The sequence below is a fragment of the Carassius carassius genome, chromosome 38 (assembly GCF_963082965.1).
Source record: "Carassius carassius chromosome 38, fCarCar2.1, whole genome shotgun sequence".
In the NCBI taxonomy this organism is placed as follows: Eukaryota; Metazoa; Chordata; class Actinopteri; order Cypriniformes; family Cyprinidae; genus Carassius; species Carassius carassius.
The window spans coordinates 8,775,964-8,789,643 of NC_081792.1; the positions used below are offsets into that span (position 1 = coordinate 8,775,964).

Consider the following 13,680-nt stretch of genomic DNA (forward strand, 5'->3'; position numbering starts at 1 on the left):
ACCCTAAAACAGGCAAGAGTGGAAAATGATCGGCAAATTTTTTTTATCATATGGACTTAAGTAAAACATATTGTTTGAATGATATACAGTACGTATTTTGGATTTTATGAGTTGTATCTCCCAGGATCCTATGAACTATGTATTGCACATTCATACATACTATCTGTTTTTAAGTGGAGCTAATGTTCATCAAGTTTTTCATCAAGCATGACATTTAGGTGTCTCTAGACTCCTACATCCCTGAAGGATATTTCTTCTAGTGAGAAGGACAAAAGTTACATGCCCTACATACTGTGTGCAATAATTCTCTTGTTTTGGAAAGACATTAAATGAATATCTGATTACATGACATTTAGAATAAAGAGGTAGCACTTGAGGCTTCAGTAAATTGTTCACCCAAAATCCCAACACAGCACTCTTACAAATATGTTCGTTATTGGCATCTATGGTTCCATTAGGAACATTTAACATGCATGGACCCTTTCTATTGCACTAAAGGTTCTTTATAGCGGAAAATGGTTCTTTAGATTAATAAAATGCGCACTAAGAAAAAATATATATCTTAACCGTTCACTGAGATGTTCTTTGGAGAACCCAGAATGGACCTTCTATAGCACTGCTGTCAAAACCTGTGAGGGACTAACTTCAGATCTCTCAGCAATAAAAATTACATATATCTGGCTAATATAATGTCACAAATCTAATCTTGAACTCCAAGCAGTGGACAGAAAAGACATGCAGAAGTCCAACCATTAAAACTTGTACAGCATCCAAAATGGCCACAAAATGCAATTCCAAGCAATTGACTTGATACAAACAAAACATAATAGGAGAGATTTTTGCATGTTCCTAAGCTCACTGGTGTTTAACAGCTGTACCCATCATGTTCTGCCTTGGCAAGTGCATTCGTTCTAATAAACAAAACCTAATGGTGCTAATTCATCATCAAGCTAGGGAGAACACGGCGACGGCTCGCGTGATGAGGCCTGTCAGGAAACATATGTTGCCCAAAATGAAAATGACCATTAGTGAACATAGTTTTGCCAGCCAAAATGACATATTTCAACAAGCAGGTTGGTTGAGACAACCAGAACCAGCCATTTCAGCCTCAACTACAAAACAATCAATCATTCCAACACTCAATGCTAATTAGGCATTGCACGTGTGCTTCAATATCACCTCAGCCCTAAGTTTGTAACATCTGGATTAGTCACTGTGTCATTTTAATTGGATTCATATAAATTGCACTAAATGAGCAACAAGGGCATAGTGTGACATTTAGTGCCTCCTTTTATGATAAATAGTGAAAGAGACATTTTAATTTGCCCTACTTCAAATATTCATATATCTTTGAGTTGGCACTGAATATAAATTGGCTTTAGCAGTCCATTGTTTTAGATCCATATAACTGAGGTGGTACTTCATTAGCTATGATGGTATAGAAAAATGTATTTATACTTCATTTATGAACAGATCAGGGACATGGAAATTTGTTTTCATTAATTTTGTTGTTTTTTGTCATCATTCCTTTTCTAAGTAATAAAATTTAATATATTTCTTTAATTAATATAATACTTTAATAATACATTCATATAATGTATTAAACTAACAACCCTACTACAGAAAAAAAAACCTTCAGAAAGAATTTTATACTCCCCATTATTTACCTTACAATTATTTATTGTAATATGTTAATATAATGTACAACATAACAATTAATACAACTGGTTATATAATGCATGGATAATATTAAATAATTAATTACTAATTAAACTAATCTGACAGCCTTATTAAATAAAAAACTGATTAAGTATAGAAATTTTTTCTTTATTAATTTACAATATTTGTGATATATTAATGTAATGCATAATATAATTTGCAATTAATATAATTATATGATTCAATAATATAATTCATTAATTAATATTAAATGAGTAGTTTGGGGAATAGATGGATGGACTTTTTGCAGTGTAAATGTTTTCAAGTGAAAGAGTCCGAAACACCAGATTAATTTAATTCAACCATCTGGGGCAGCTGTGGCCTAATGGTTACAGTTGGACTTTTAACCTGAAGGTTGCAGGTTCAAGTCTCAGTGCCGGCAGGAGTGGGGGAGAGTGAATGAACAGCACTCTCTCTCCCTCAATACCAATGGCTGAAGTGTCCTTGAGCAAGGCGCTAAACCCCCTGTTGCTCCCCAGGTGCTGGATCTATAGCTGCCCACTGCTCCGGGTGTGTGTTCACTACTCACTGCTGTGTGTGTGCCCACTTGGATGGGTTAAATGCAGAGCACAAATTCTGAGTATGGGTTGGCATACTTGGCAAATGTTGTGACTTTCACTTTTTTCTTCAAAAGCGTAGCTCACCCAAAAATTAGAATTCTTTCCTCATTTTTTTTTTCACTTTTATGTCATTCTAAAACTGCATGATTTTCTTTCTTCTGTGGAAGATAAAATAATAAATTCTGAGAAATGTCTAAATATTTTTGTTTATTGTTTTTATTTTATTTTATTACTATTGATTCAGATAGAAACAGATGATTCTTCTGCACAATCTGACTTTGCTGCAGCCTGGAATTGAACTACTGGTTTCGTCTGGTCAGAGGAGAACTGGTCCCTCAACTGAGCCTGGTTTCTCCCAAGGTTTTTTTCTCCATTCTGTCACCAATAGAGTTTCGGTTCCTTGCCGCTGTCGCCTCTGGCTTGCTTAGTTGGGGTCACTTCATCTACAGCGATATCGTTGACTTGATTGCAAATAAATGCACAGACACTATTTAACTGAACAGAGATGACATCACTGAATTCAATGATGAACTGCCTTTAACTATCATTTTGCATTATTGACACACTGTTTTCCTAATGAATGTTGTTCAGTTGCTTTGACGCAATGTATTTTGTTTAGAGCGCTATATAAATAAAGGTGACTTTGACTTTGACTATTATTTTTATTTATTTGTTTGTTTTCGATGTTTATGTGTGCAAAGGTCACTAACACTGGTTACCAACATCCTTCAAATATCTTCTTTTGTGTTCAACAAAAGAAAGCAATTCATACAGGTTTGGAACAACATGAAGGTGAGCAAATAATTTTTAATCCCTCTAAATAATAATATATATATTTTTTTTGCTGAAATCCTTTCACTAAATTTAAACTAGCTGAACCACATCACTGGTTTAAAGCCCAATGGTGTCAATTATAACTTCTGAGACTCATTATGAGACCATCTTTCTTGTATTCCTGACCGGACCTGTCTCTTTGGTGATCTTGAGGCAGTCTGCATATATAACCAGGTCCCTCTATGCTCCACTAGCTCTCAGTCAGGTGTGTGTGACTGTAATGAGACAGACAGAAGCACAGGAGTCCCACACACATCCAATTTTGCCACCACAGTCGGCATTCCTTTCAGTTTCACGGTCTTCTTGCTCGGCCCGGAGCATTTATCAGCTAGAGAAAGAGTCCAAGCGGACAGTCGCGTCTGGTCAATTTAGCCACAAAGAACAGGAGGCAGATCCTTTTTTTTTTCTTTTTTTGACAGAGAAAGGAAGAGATTCTGCACATGAGTCAAAGCCAGATGGAACGGAGGAAGTGCTTTAAAAACCAATTGGATATTAGAGAAAAAGAAAGATGTTTGAAAAAGCAACTCGTTTTGTCACAAATTAAGGATGCACATCAAAGAGCCATTAGTGATTAAGAATGATTAGCACAGACTACGCCTGAAAGTTCACAAGTCATTAAAACTCTAGTCTCTGGCATAAGGTCTGATCCACATTGCAGTTTATTCTGGCCAAAAACCACCTACTTGGACAGGAAGCAAGTGCAAGCCAACACTCTACTCTATGGTTGCAGCATGTGAACCTGAAATCCATGATAGCACTATAGGTAATTATAGACTGGTGCACAAACATACCTTTTACATAACAGCAGTGTTCATTTAAAGGGACAGATCACCCAAAAATGAATATAATTAAAACCTGTATGACTTTCTATCTTTTTCTGAAGATACAAAAAAAGAAGATGTTTTACGAATTTTTGCTGATCATTGGTTTCTAACATATGGCCCAAAAAATGCAAAACATTTCTCAAAATAAAGTATCTTTGTTATTTTCCACAGAACAAAGAAATTGGTTTGGAATGACATGAGGGTGAGTAAATGATGAAGGCTTGGTGAACTACCTATAAGTTTGTAAAGATACACCAAAGAAATTAATAAACGAATTAATTAATTAATTAACTTTTTGACAAATACAAATGCTAATTGTTCCCCAGATTTTTGGATTATTGCTAGTGCATTGTAAACCCACAGTGTCAATGACCAAACGAATAAATATAGTAAACAATCAGATAAAAACAAATAATTTGCCACAAAATTTCCTTATATTTTGTACGGAAAGCACATATTGTCTTTTTCCTGCTCTCTCTCCCATGCAAACACACACACATATAGACACACATTTACATACACGGAAACATACACGCGCACAGAAAATTGTTGTTAGTGCTTCTCTAACAATTTTGTCAGCATAATAGTTTAGCAGCTTAAAAGCTACATGACATTTCTCAGTAGCAAGGTAAAAACGTGCTGTTCTTGAAGCTGATACACTTACAGTTTTACGATTAGAGTTTATGCACAGACTCAGGTAATTCACACATTTAATCTCTCTCTCATAACTTGATAAATAACTGCATTATTCTGCTATCAACGATTCAAGCCTCCATTACAGGTCTAAAATGTTAAATCCAGTGATGCAAACTACTTAACTTTTTATGCTCAAATTTTGTTGTATTGAATTGAAAAAATGGTATCATTTAATGGATTCATGTCATTCCTAATTGAATGTGAAGACAAAAGATACATTTTGTGTTTTCGACATGCATGTTTGCATATTCTAAAATATTATTTGCAAATACTTCAAAATAATTACTTCCCAACTAAAATAACTTCTAACGTTTCTTTATACTTTACAAAACAAAAATAAAGTGTTCAAGACATGTTTATGACCTTGACTTAGTAATTACCTCGAATCAGGATTAAAAAATTTAAATCAGTGCTAATAAGTTCGAGCTTTATCTGTACAAAAGGCAATAATGTTTCTTCAACTTAATGGAATATAGAAAGCCATTGCAAGGTCAAACCTAGAGTACAGCGCAACTTTTTCAACAGAATTTACAAAATAATTTAGCTCCCAGCTTGATCTGGATTTGGAGAGAATGCTTTCCAAAATCACTTATATGAGTAAATACTCAGTAGAGTTGAGTCGCTAAAATGATTCACAAGAGAGAGGCTCTTCTGCTTTAAATCAGAATGAAGAAAACTCAGGCTCTCCGCCGGCATGGCAACCATGACCAAGAAAATGAACAATAGGATAAAGTTATTTACGGCATCTCTGCCACGTCCATCAGAAAAACTAATGAAAAGCACCAGTCAGCCTTACTGAACAGCTATTTGTGAGAGACTGAGGCAAGATTGACATTTGTCATGTGTCTGCACATGTTAGAATACAGGGAACAAGGGTCAGACCTCTGAAGATCAGAAAAATCAATGTTCCTCGTGATCATAACAGCTCAGGCTGGACTAGATCTCCGCTGGGGTTTCCGAGGTTGTCACCGTCCTCTGCTTTGAACACCAATCGTTCTGTGATCCTTATCGACGACAACAAAAACAATTCTGTTTCAAGAACTCTTTTTTATTCTGTTGGTTTGAGTTTTTTCTTGCTAACTTCCTCAGTGCTTCAAAGGACGGCATCTTCATGGCGGATTGTCTCTTGAATATGTTTTTGTCATTGGAGTGACTGTAGAATGTGGGCAGGCTGTCGACATTCCTCACCTCAAAGACGTCCTCTTTGCTTCAAACTCTCTCTCTTCACTCTTTTTTTTTAATAAAGACAGTTTTTTCCTTACAGACTATCTGCAGAGAGGCTTAAAAGTTTGAAAGCCACCCACTCGGTTCAGTATTTAGCAGAGGGCAGTGCAAATCGAAGAGAAGGGGAGCATAAGCAATGCCACCTGCCCAGCGAAGCAAACTGGAGAGAGACTGTTTAATGTGGGAGAAAATAAAGCCAGAGTTCAGGATACTCTCAAAGGACCTTGAACCAAATGGCAGGAGCTTTCAGAAACTATTGCATAATATGAGGTTCTGTGAGATGTGAGAATGAAGCATCAGTGCTCAATGGATAACTTGTAGTGGTTACATCCCTGGATGATTGTTGATGGTTCAAACCCACAAGATGCAATTCATAAACCATTACCTCTGGTGCAAGGCACTTAACCCAGGTATCTCCAGGGGGAATAAATGTTCTATAAGTATTTTGCATAAAGCATTAGCTGAATCACCTCATTAGCAGGAAAGCTATTGGAAAAATCTAGCTAGATAAGCCACAAACTGCTCTATAGAAATTTTAGCTGCTTCATGAATTTTTAGTTTTTATCATGTTTCATATGTTTAAATTAGTAAGGTATCATTTATTCAAATTCCTGTTTATTCCTGTGTTAAATAAACAACCACAAAACACATGTATTATATTATAATGATTAACCACATCCAAAATAAATGTTTTTGTTTACATAATATACATGCATGCATGCATGTGTGTGTGTCTATACATACATAGTAAATAAACACACACATATATTATGTACAAAACAAAACCTTTTATTGTAAATGTGATTTATTGTGTTATTTAATTATATTATATTATATTATATTATATTATAAACACCTTTTGAAGATGATTTGAATAACATTAATTACAGTTATATTTCAATTGCATTATATTTTATTGTATTAATGCATTCAAAAATTGGGTTGCACACAAAAGTATTATATTATATTATATTATATTATATTATATTATATTATATTATATTATATTATATTAGATTATATTAGATTAGATTAGATTAGATTAGATTTTGAAAATCTTTTAAAGATGTTTTAAATTATATTTTATATTACAATGATATTATATAATTTTATATTACAAACATTTTTCAATCTTATTTGGAGATGTTTTGAATTACATTCATTGTAATTATATTTTTCTTGTATTATATTTTATTAGATATATTTTTATACATCTTCTATAGAAACACTGGACCAAATGTGAACCTGCGCCTCAGACATCAAGCCGGAGCAGATCACGGACGAGGGAACTATACGTTCAACTTTATGGACTTCAAGTAAAGGCCAATAAAGCAGTTTGGTGTTGCTTTGATGAAAGCATATCTCTGTGAATCAGACAGCAATTGTTCCTGATAAAGAAAACGGGTGTTTGACATTACCATTGTAGATAGCACTTGAAAAGTCTCGAACTGTGTGTGGTGTAATCCGGCTTCCGGCTTATCCAGCTACAGTAATCCCAGCCTTATCTCACCCGCCGTGAGAAAAATCATCATGAGGGGCTTTCTCTGACAGGTTTTTGATACCTTATCATTGTGAAGGGGATTTTAATGAGGAAACCGGTAATTGTTCTAAAATCATAGTAATGACATGGTCATCATTTTTATTTTCTCCACAATCCAGAGAAGAATGGTAAATCACTGTATCTGGGTAGTTTGAAGAGCCGACAGGAGAGGGAAATGACTCTGAGAGATCTGTCCCCAGATACATGCTGACATTTCACACTGACGATTATTTGTCTCGTGATTGGCCGCTGGAAGCAATCAACCATTAACTATCCCACATCCCACAATGCATATAGAATATGAAAGCATTCTTTGCATAGTGATCCATATTGCTGGTATTTTTGCATTTATCTTGGGTAATAAAACTGGTACGGTCTCTGGTGCCAAATATAGACAGTGCATTTTATATGCACATAAATAGTAAGTATTTATGAAATCGTAAAAGAACAAAGCTAGAGGAGCAACACCCCAGAGTGCACCTGAAAAACATCACAGCAATCCACTCGTCTCTCAAAAGTCTCTCAAAAGCAGAAATACAAATCAAGACAAGTTTGATCTTTGTGCCACATCCCTTTCAAGCATTTTTTAATAATTTAAAGCTTGCGATTAAAGCCAGGACATGTCTAGTAAGTAAAAAACACTAAGAAATGAAGTGCTCTTCACAAGCAAGCAACGCTCGGATTACACAACTATATGGATTGTATGATGAGCTCAAAGTGTTTCTTCGTGCCAAACAGCCACCAATTATAGATTTTCATATGTTATATAAGAAGAAAGTGGGTGGGCTGTGTGTTTTAGATTATGGGGAACATTAATATTTACATTTATAGAAGTAATCGAATGAATTCTTAATGTGGCATGAATGTTGAATGAAGAAAAATGGTAACATTCTCCAGTTTGCCGCTGCCATATTATGTCCAAAGTCATCATTATGACACATGCACTGAAAGAACACATCTCATTGATAATAAAAGAGGTTCAATTGAAAGACCACCATGTGATCCAAACTCCCACACTGGGTTTTTATTTAGCTTACAAATCGCATAACCGTCACACGACCAGTCAGATGAAATGTAGTCTTTTGACTGGACCTTTGAATACAAACTGGGTTAAATCCATTATAGATTTAATCTGCTGATCCTTCTCTATGCCACTTTATGACAACAGCTCTCAGCTCAATATGTGACAGGAATGCCAATCGAGGTCTCTAGGGTAAATCAAGCTCTTGATTCATGAAACCAGTGGCTCCATGTTGATGCCTCTTTCTCCTGTTCAGGCTGATATACAGTATGTATGTCAATCCCCAGATTCTCTTTACTTCACAATGTGCTGTATTGGGCATGTTAAAATAGCAGAAAAGATTAAATAACATTATTCTGTGCCATTCAGTGTAACTCCAGGCTATCAGAGAAAATAAAATACTGCTTTTCTATGACTCATATAATAAAAGAGTACTGGAGATTAGCCAAGGGATTTCACACTTATTATTCATTGATATTTTCACACACAGTTTATCCACAAAGGGTCTTACAAATCAGTATCGTCCACTATTTGTAAATGACATGCTGGAGTAGACAGCAAAAGGATATATGGTCCACAGGTGCAGGCAGTTATAAATCACTGTGTACAAACGACTTATCACTCTTCCTTTATCTGCAAGTAGCTTCAAATCAAGACAAATCATGCTGGTACAAAATAATTGCACTTATCAACAGAGATTCATTTTCATTTAAAGTGCCCTTATTATGGGTAATGAAAGGTTCATATTTAGGTTTTGGTCCCCAACAACAGGTTGATATGCATTCAAGGTCAAAAAACACTTTCATTGTCTTATAATATGCATTTATTACCTTACCTTACTTGCTCAATGACTCCCAAACGATTTACTCAATGATTCATTTTTCCAAACCTCTACTTTGCGTGACGCTAATCTGTGGCGATTGGTCGGATTGGTCTCATTTCATCATGACTGTAATGCCTGATAAAGCAGCGTTTGTAAGCACAGTGCTGCTTAGTTTGTAGCATAACTGGGGAAACCGCAATTTTTTGCTCTCCAAAAGCCACACCTAGTGGCAAACATAGACTGTATAAAAACATGGACGCAGTGTCTGTGATGTCACCCATAGTTTTCTGAAGAGCATTTTTGACGCTTAAAGTGGGTGGAGCGGGCCGACGCCATCTTGATAGCACATCACCACATGTCTCTCCCAGATAATCGAAAATGGGCAAAAAGGCAGGAGATGGTTGCTGAAGCCACCCCACCTAACTCGACGGCAGTGTCAGCAGTGGCAATCCACCTGTCACACCCTTAAATGTGCAGATCTATAAGGCTTAAAGGGTTAGTTCACCCAAAAATCATAATTATGTCATTAATAACTCACCCTCATGTTCCAAACCAGTAAGACCTCCGTTCATCTTCGGGACACAGTTTAAGATATTTTAGATTTAGTCCGAAAGCTCTCAGTCCCTCCATTGAAGCTGTGTGTACGGTATACTGTCCATGTCCAGAAAGGTAAGAAAAACATCAAAGTAGTCCATGTGACATCAGAGGGTCAGTTAGAATTTTTTGAAGCATCGAAAATACATTTTGGTCCAAAAATAGCAAAAACTACGACTTTATTCAGCATTGTCTTCTCTTCCGTGTCTGTTGTGAGAGAGAGTTAAAAACAAAGCAGTTTTTGATATCCGGTTCGGTCTTACTGGTTTGGAACGACATGTGGGTGAGTTATTAATAACATAACTATGATTTTTGGGTGAACTATCCCTTTAATATAATTTAAACGGATGAGTTATAAAAAAAAAAAAATTCATCCCCCTCACAGTTGTCATGAATTAGCTATACAGACCAAAATATTTTTTTGAACTAAGCTGTAAATGTGATTTTTTTGTGATGTAAAGTTGGGCATTTTAACATCGGGTGTCTATGGGATTGACTCCACTTTACAGCCAGCCTCTAGCGGCTAGTTGATGAATTACAGTTTGTCACTTCCTTGTTGGCTTCACAAGAGAGAGCGGGAGGTTGCTGCTTGGTGGCAAAGAATAATTTAGTATTTTCATTCAGACCAATGGGAAAAGCCCAACAAGTGGGCCGGAAATATGTTAATGTTTCATGTGGACGTCAACATGAAACGTTTGGGATTTGTTTTAAAAACGACTTGTTTCAATGATTCAGAGTTGACTCTTTCTTTTGAGAGACAATAACTTTATATACGGTGCACTTTCAGATTTAAAACTTTGCAGTATGTTTTCATTCACTTAGAGCTGTTACACACTGCATGAAAGGACATTTTCAAAAATCCATAATAGGGGCACTTTAAAATGCAATTAATCATCTCTTAGGAATCTGCCTCATGTATCATCACTCTTATACAATGGAAATCAGATTTCATTTTTTAATAATGTCTTTATATTTGTATTCAACCAATGAACAAATGTCTGCCACTTCCTGCACGTCATTTTGCTCACAAAAATAAATATATATATGAGTGAAATATTTGATATTAAATTAGTCGCCATTACACAACTGAGTTTTCTTTTATATTGCATGTTGCTGGAATATTAGGCTGATAAAGTTGACCTGATATCAGATAAATCAACATCTTCATATGAGATTTACAAATCAAGACCTAAAAGGAAATTGCACTGCTCTGTATGTGATTATAGTAAGAATATAGTGTTGACTTCTGAAATGCAATATACAGCTGATTACAAACTTCAGAAATTAATATTGTAAGATAGCAGGATAATGTGATTTGGTGTTGTATAATTTTTTTTTTAAATTTCATTTAAAAAAAATCTTAATCCAAAATTTGTGTAATAATCCCAAATAAATGTCCTTCGATTACAGTTAGTCTACAGAACTAGGAAAGTTTGTGGTTCAGTAGATATATTCTTGTAATTCTCTGAAGGCAATGACTGCATTTCTGTGATATTTTCCACGTCTCGCTGAAAGTTATTTCTAGTCAAATGAGGAACAATATGACTCTATCTTCAAAGTAGCTGCTGGTATCATGTCGGCTTCCCTTTCAAAAATCTAATTTAGGTCCACCAAACTTATTTCAACATCTGGCTCAGGCAGCTCTTTTATAATTTAGGAACAGGATCAGTAAAATACGAATTTAAAGAACCAACTTGATGTTTGTAGTCTGATTACATAATCCAGATAGGTTTAGTCCATTACTACCCAACACAACAAAGAACAAAAGACAGTAAGTAATGCAGATGTCACCCAGCAGTTTGAATCTATATTCAGTTCAGTTATGAAAGAGTGTTTACACATGCAGGCAATCAATCAATGAGTGCAGCTACTCAATACAGCTGCTCTTCAACAATATCTAATGAATTAGAGAGCAGAGCAAACAGAGCACATTGTGCATGCATTCATTTACCACAGACCTGCTAGCATCTCGACACAAAAAACACGTGCGTTTACACGTATTCCTACCAATAATTTGTGAACTTTTGCATAAATAAATCCTTATAATAGTCTTGTGTTTGGGAGAGTACGAGAGGCAAATAAGATGTAGAATGCACAATACTGGTGTATGCATATTCTCTGCATACACTTCAGTAAATGAGAAATTGTTCAACACTTTTAACACTTTTAACAAGCAGCATTACTTCCTATTCATGCATAAATTAGCTGCATATAGTGGCAACTGTACCCAAAACTTCTAAATTCATAAAAATCCCTGTAAAAACAAGTGCAAATATACACGAAAGCAAATAATCTCTAGTAGATTAGACATGTAACGTTTTCTGTCAGTGTTTCAAACGAAGGTTTTTTTTTTTGTGCTCTATTATCATCACACGCAACGTTTGCATATATAAGTTTTTAGTTATAACTTCTCTTGGTTAAATAACATTATGAACAAAGCTGGTCTATTCTGAATGAGGTTTTATTCTAGCAGAGGCGTAAACGCACGCGCATTTCTTTTTCCTTCAGCCGCGCGTGGTCACACCGGACGCCGGTTTTTTTTTTTTTTTTTTCTTACCTGCACGAAACTGTGATCTCCACTTTGGTGGCCGGGATGTTCCCCGTCAGCGGGTCGAACTCGTAGACCGAAGCCATGTCCCCGAGTTTGTCCATGACGTCTCCCTCCATGAGCGCCCGTGATTCGGGGCAGGTCCACGGCTCGCGCAGCCTGGCCCCGCGGAGGCTTTCACGGTCCCGCTCGGACCAACCCGGAGTTAACAAGGCCAGGGTATTAATGAAGAGCCGCCCTACGACTCAAGAAACTTGAATGGGGTTAAAGTCGGGGAAAAGTCGCTTAAACCTGCTCTGGAGATTCGGGTGGTCAGCTGCGGTTCATCACCAGAGAGAGAAAGATCTCCTCTGCACATCAAGCGCTCTACATGTGCGCTCGTTAAGAGCATCCAGCGCTCTCCAGCCCTGCCCTACTCTCTCCAACACGCCCATGCGTACTACTGCGACCTCCGCTACTTACTCATACGCGATTTCCTTATAGAGCTGAATGGGGGTTGAACTGAATAAAATCATGTTTTGCCAAAAGACATCATTTTAATGTATATATGAAATCAACACGTCATGGGAGTATGTGCTTTTACTGGTTTTATCATGGGGAAGGGGTGTTCTCGGGCAAAACAAATAATTTAATACATATTATTATTAATATTAATTAATTAATTAATATTATTATTATTATATAATATTTTGAAAAAAACATCTGAATTAAATAAATCATTATAAAAAATGAAATAAATAAATATAGTTTATGTTATATTAAAACGTGTCGTAATGTTTCCATAGCAACTTGGCACATTAACGCAGAATTCAGCTTATGTTTGTTCACAGGTGAGTGTGTGTGTGTGTGTGTGTGTGTGTGTGTGTGTGTGTCTGCTCATCCAATCAGAATTTAGTGTTGGAGCTATCCAGATTATTTATATATATATATATATTCTCTCTCCATGTCTTACACTTGGATATATTGTTCCCATAATGTTCCCCTCAGTCTCCCCTAAATTATTTAGTATTTACATTGTATTTTAATCTATTGCAGATTCCCCATCTGATGCAAACACTCCTCTATTGAGTCTGATTCTGTGCTGATGAAAGTGGTGAGGTACCTCTGTAATATTCACCACTATTCTCTGTTGCAGAGGACAGATGTGTAATTCTCCCAAAGTACAATCGTAATATGAGGGGGAGAGAGATTTGGAATAGTTATAATCATGTATTTAAGTAAAAAGTAACACTAAGGTTTTCTCCTCCTCCTCCTCCTCCTCCTCCTCCTCCTCCTCCTCCTTCTTCTTCTTCTGTAT

General features: G+C 36.0%; 1 protein-coding gene across 1 annotated transcript in view; it reads right to left on the reverse strand.

The window, feature by feature from the left end:
- Positions 1-12,815, reverse strand: part of LOC132119259 (copine-5-like) — a 186,791-nt gene extending 173,976 nt beyond the window's left edge. Inside the window, exon 1 of the mRNA XM_059529067.1 lies at positions 12,393-12,815. Coding sequence (XP_059385050.1) covers positions 12,393-12,502 — 110 coding nt within the window. The 5' untranslated portion in view covers positions 12,503-12,815. The remainder of the gene's footprint in view (positions 1-12,392) is intronic.
- Positions 12,816-13,680: the final 865 nt, after the last annotated feature.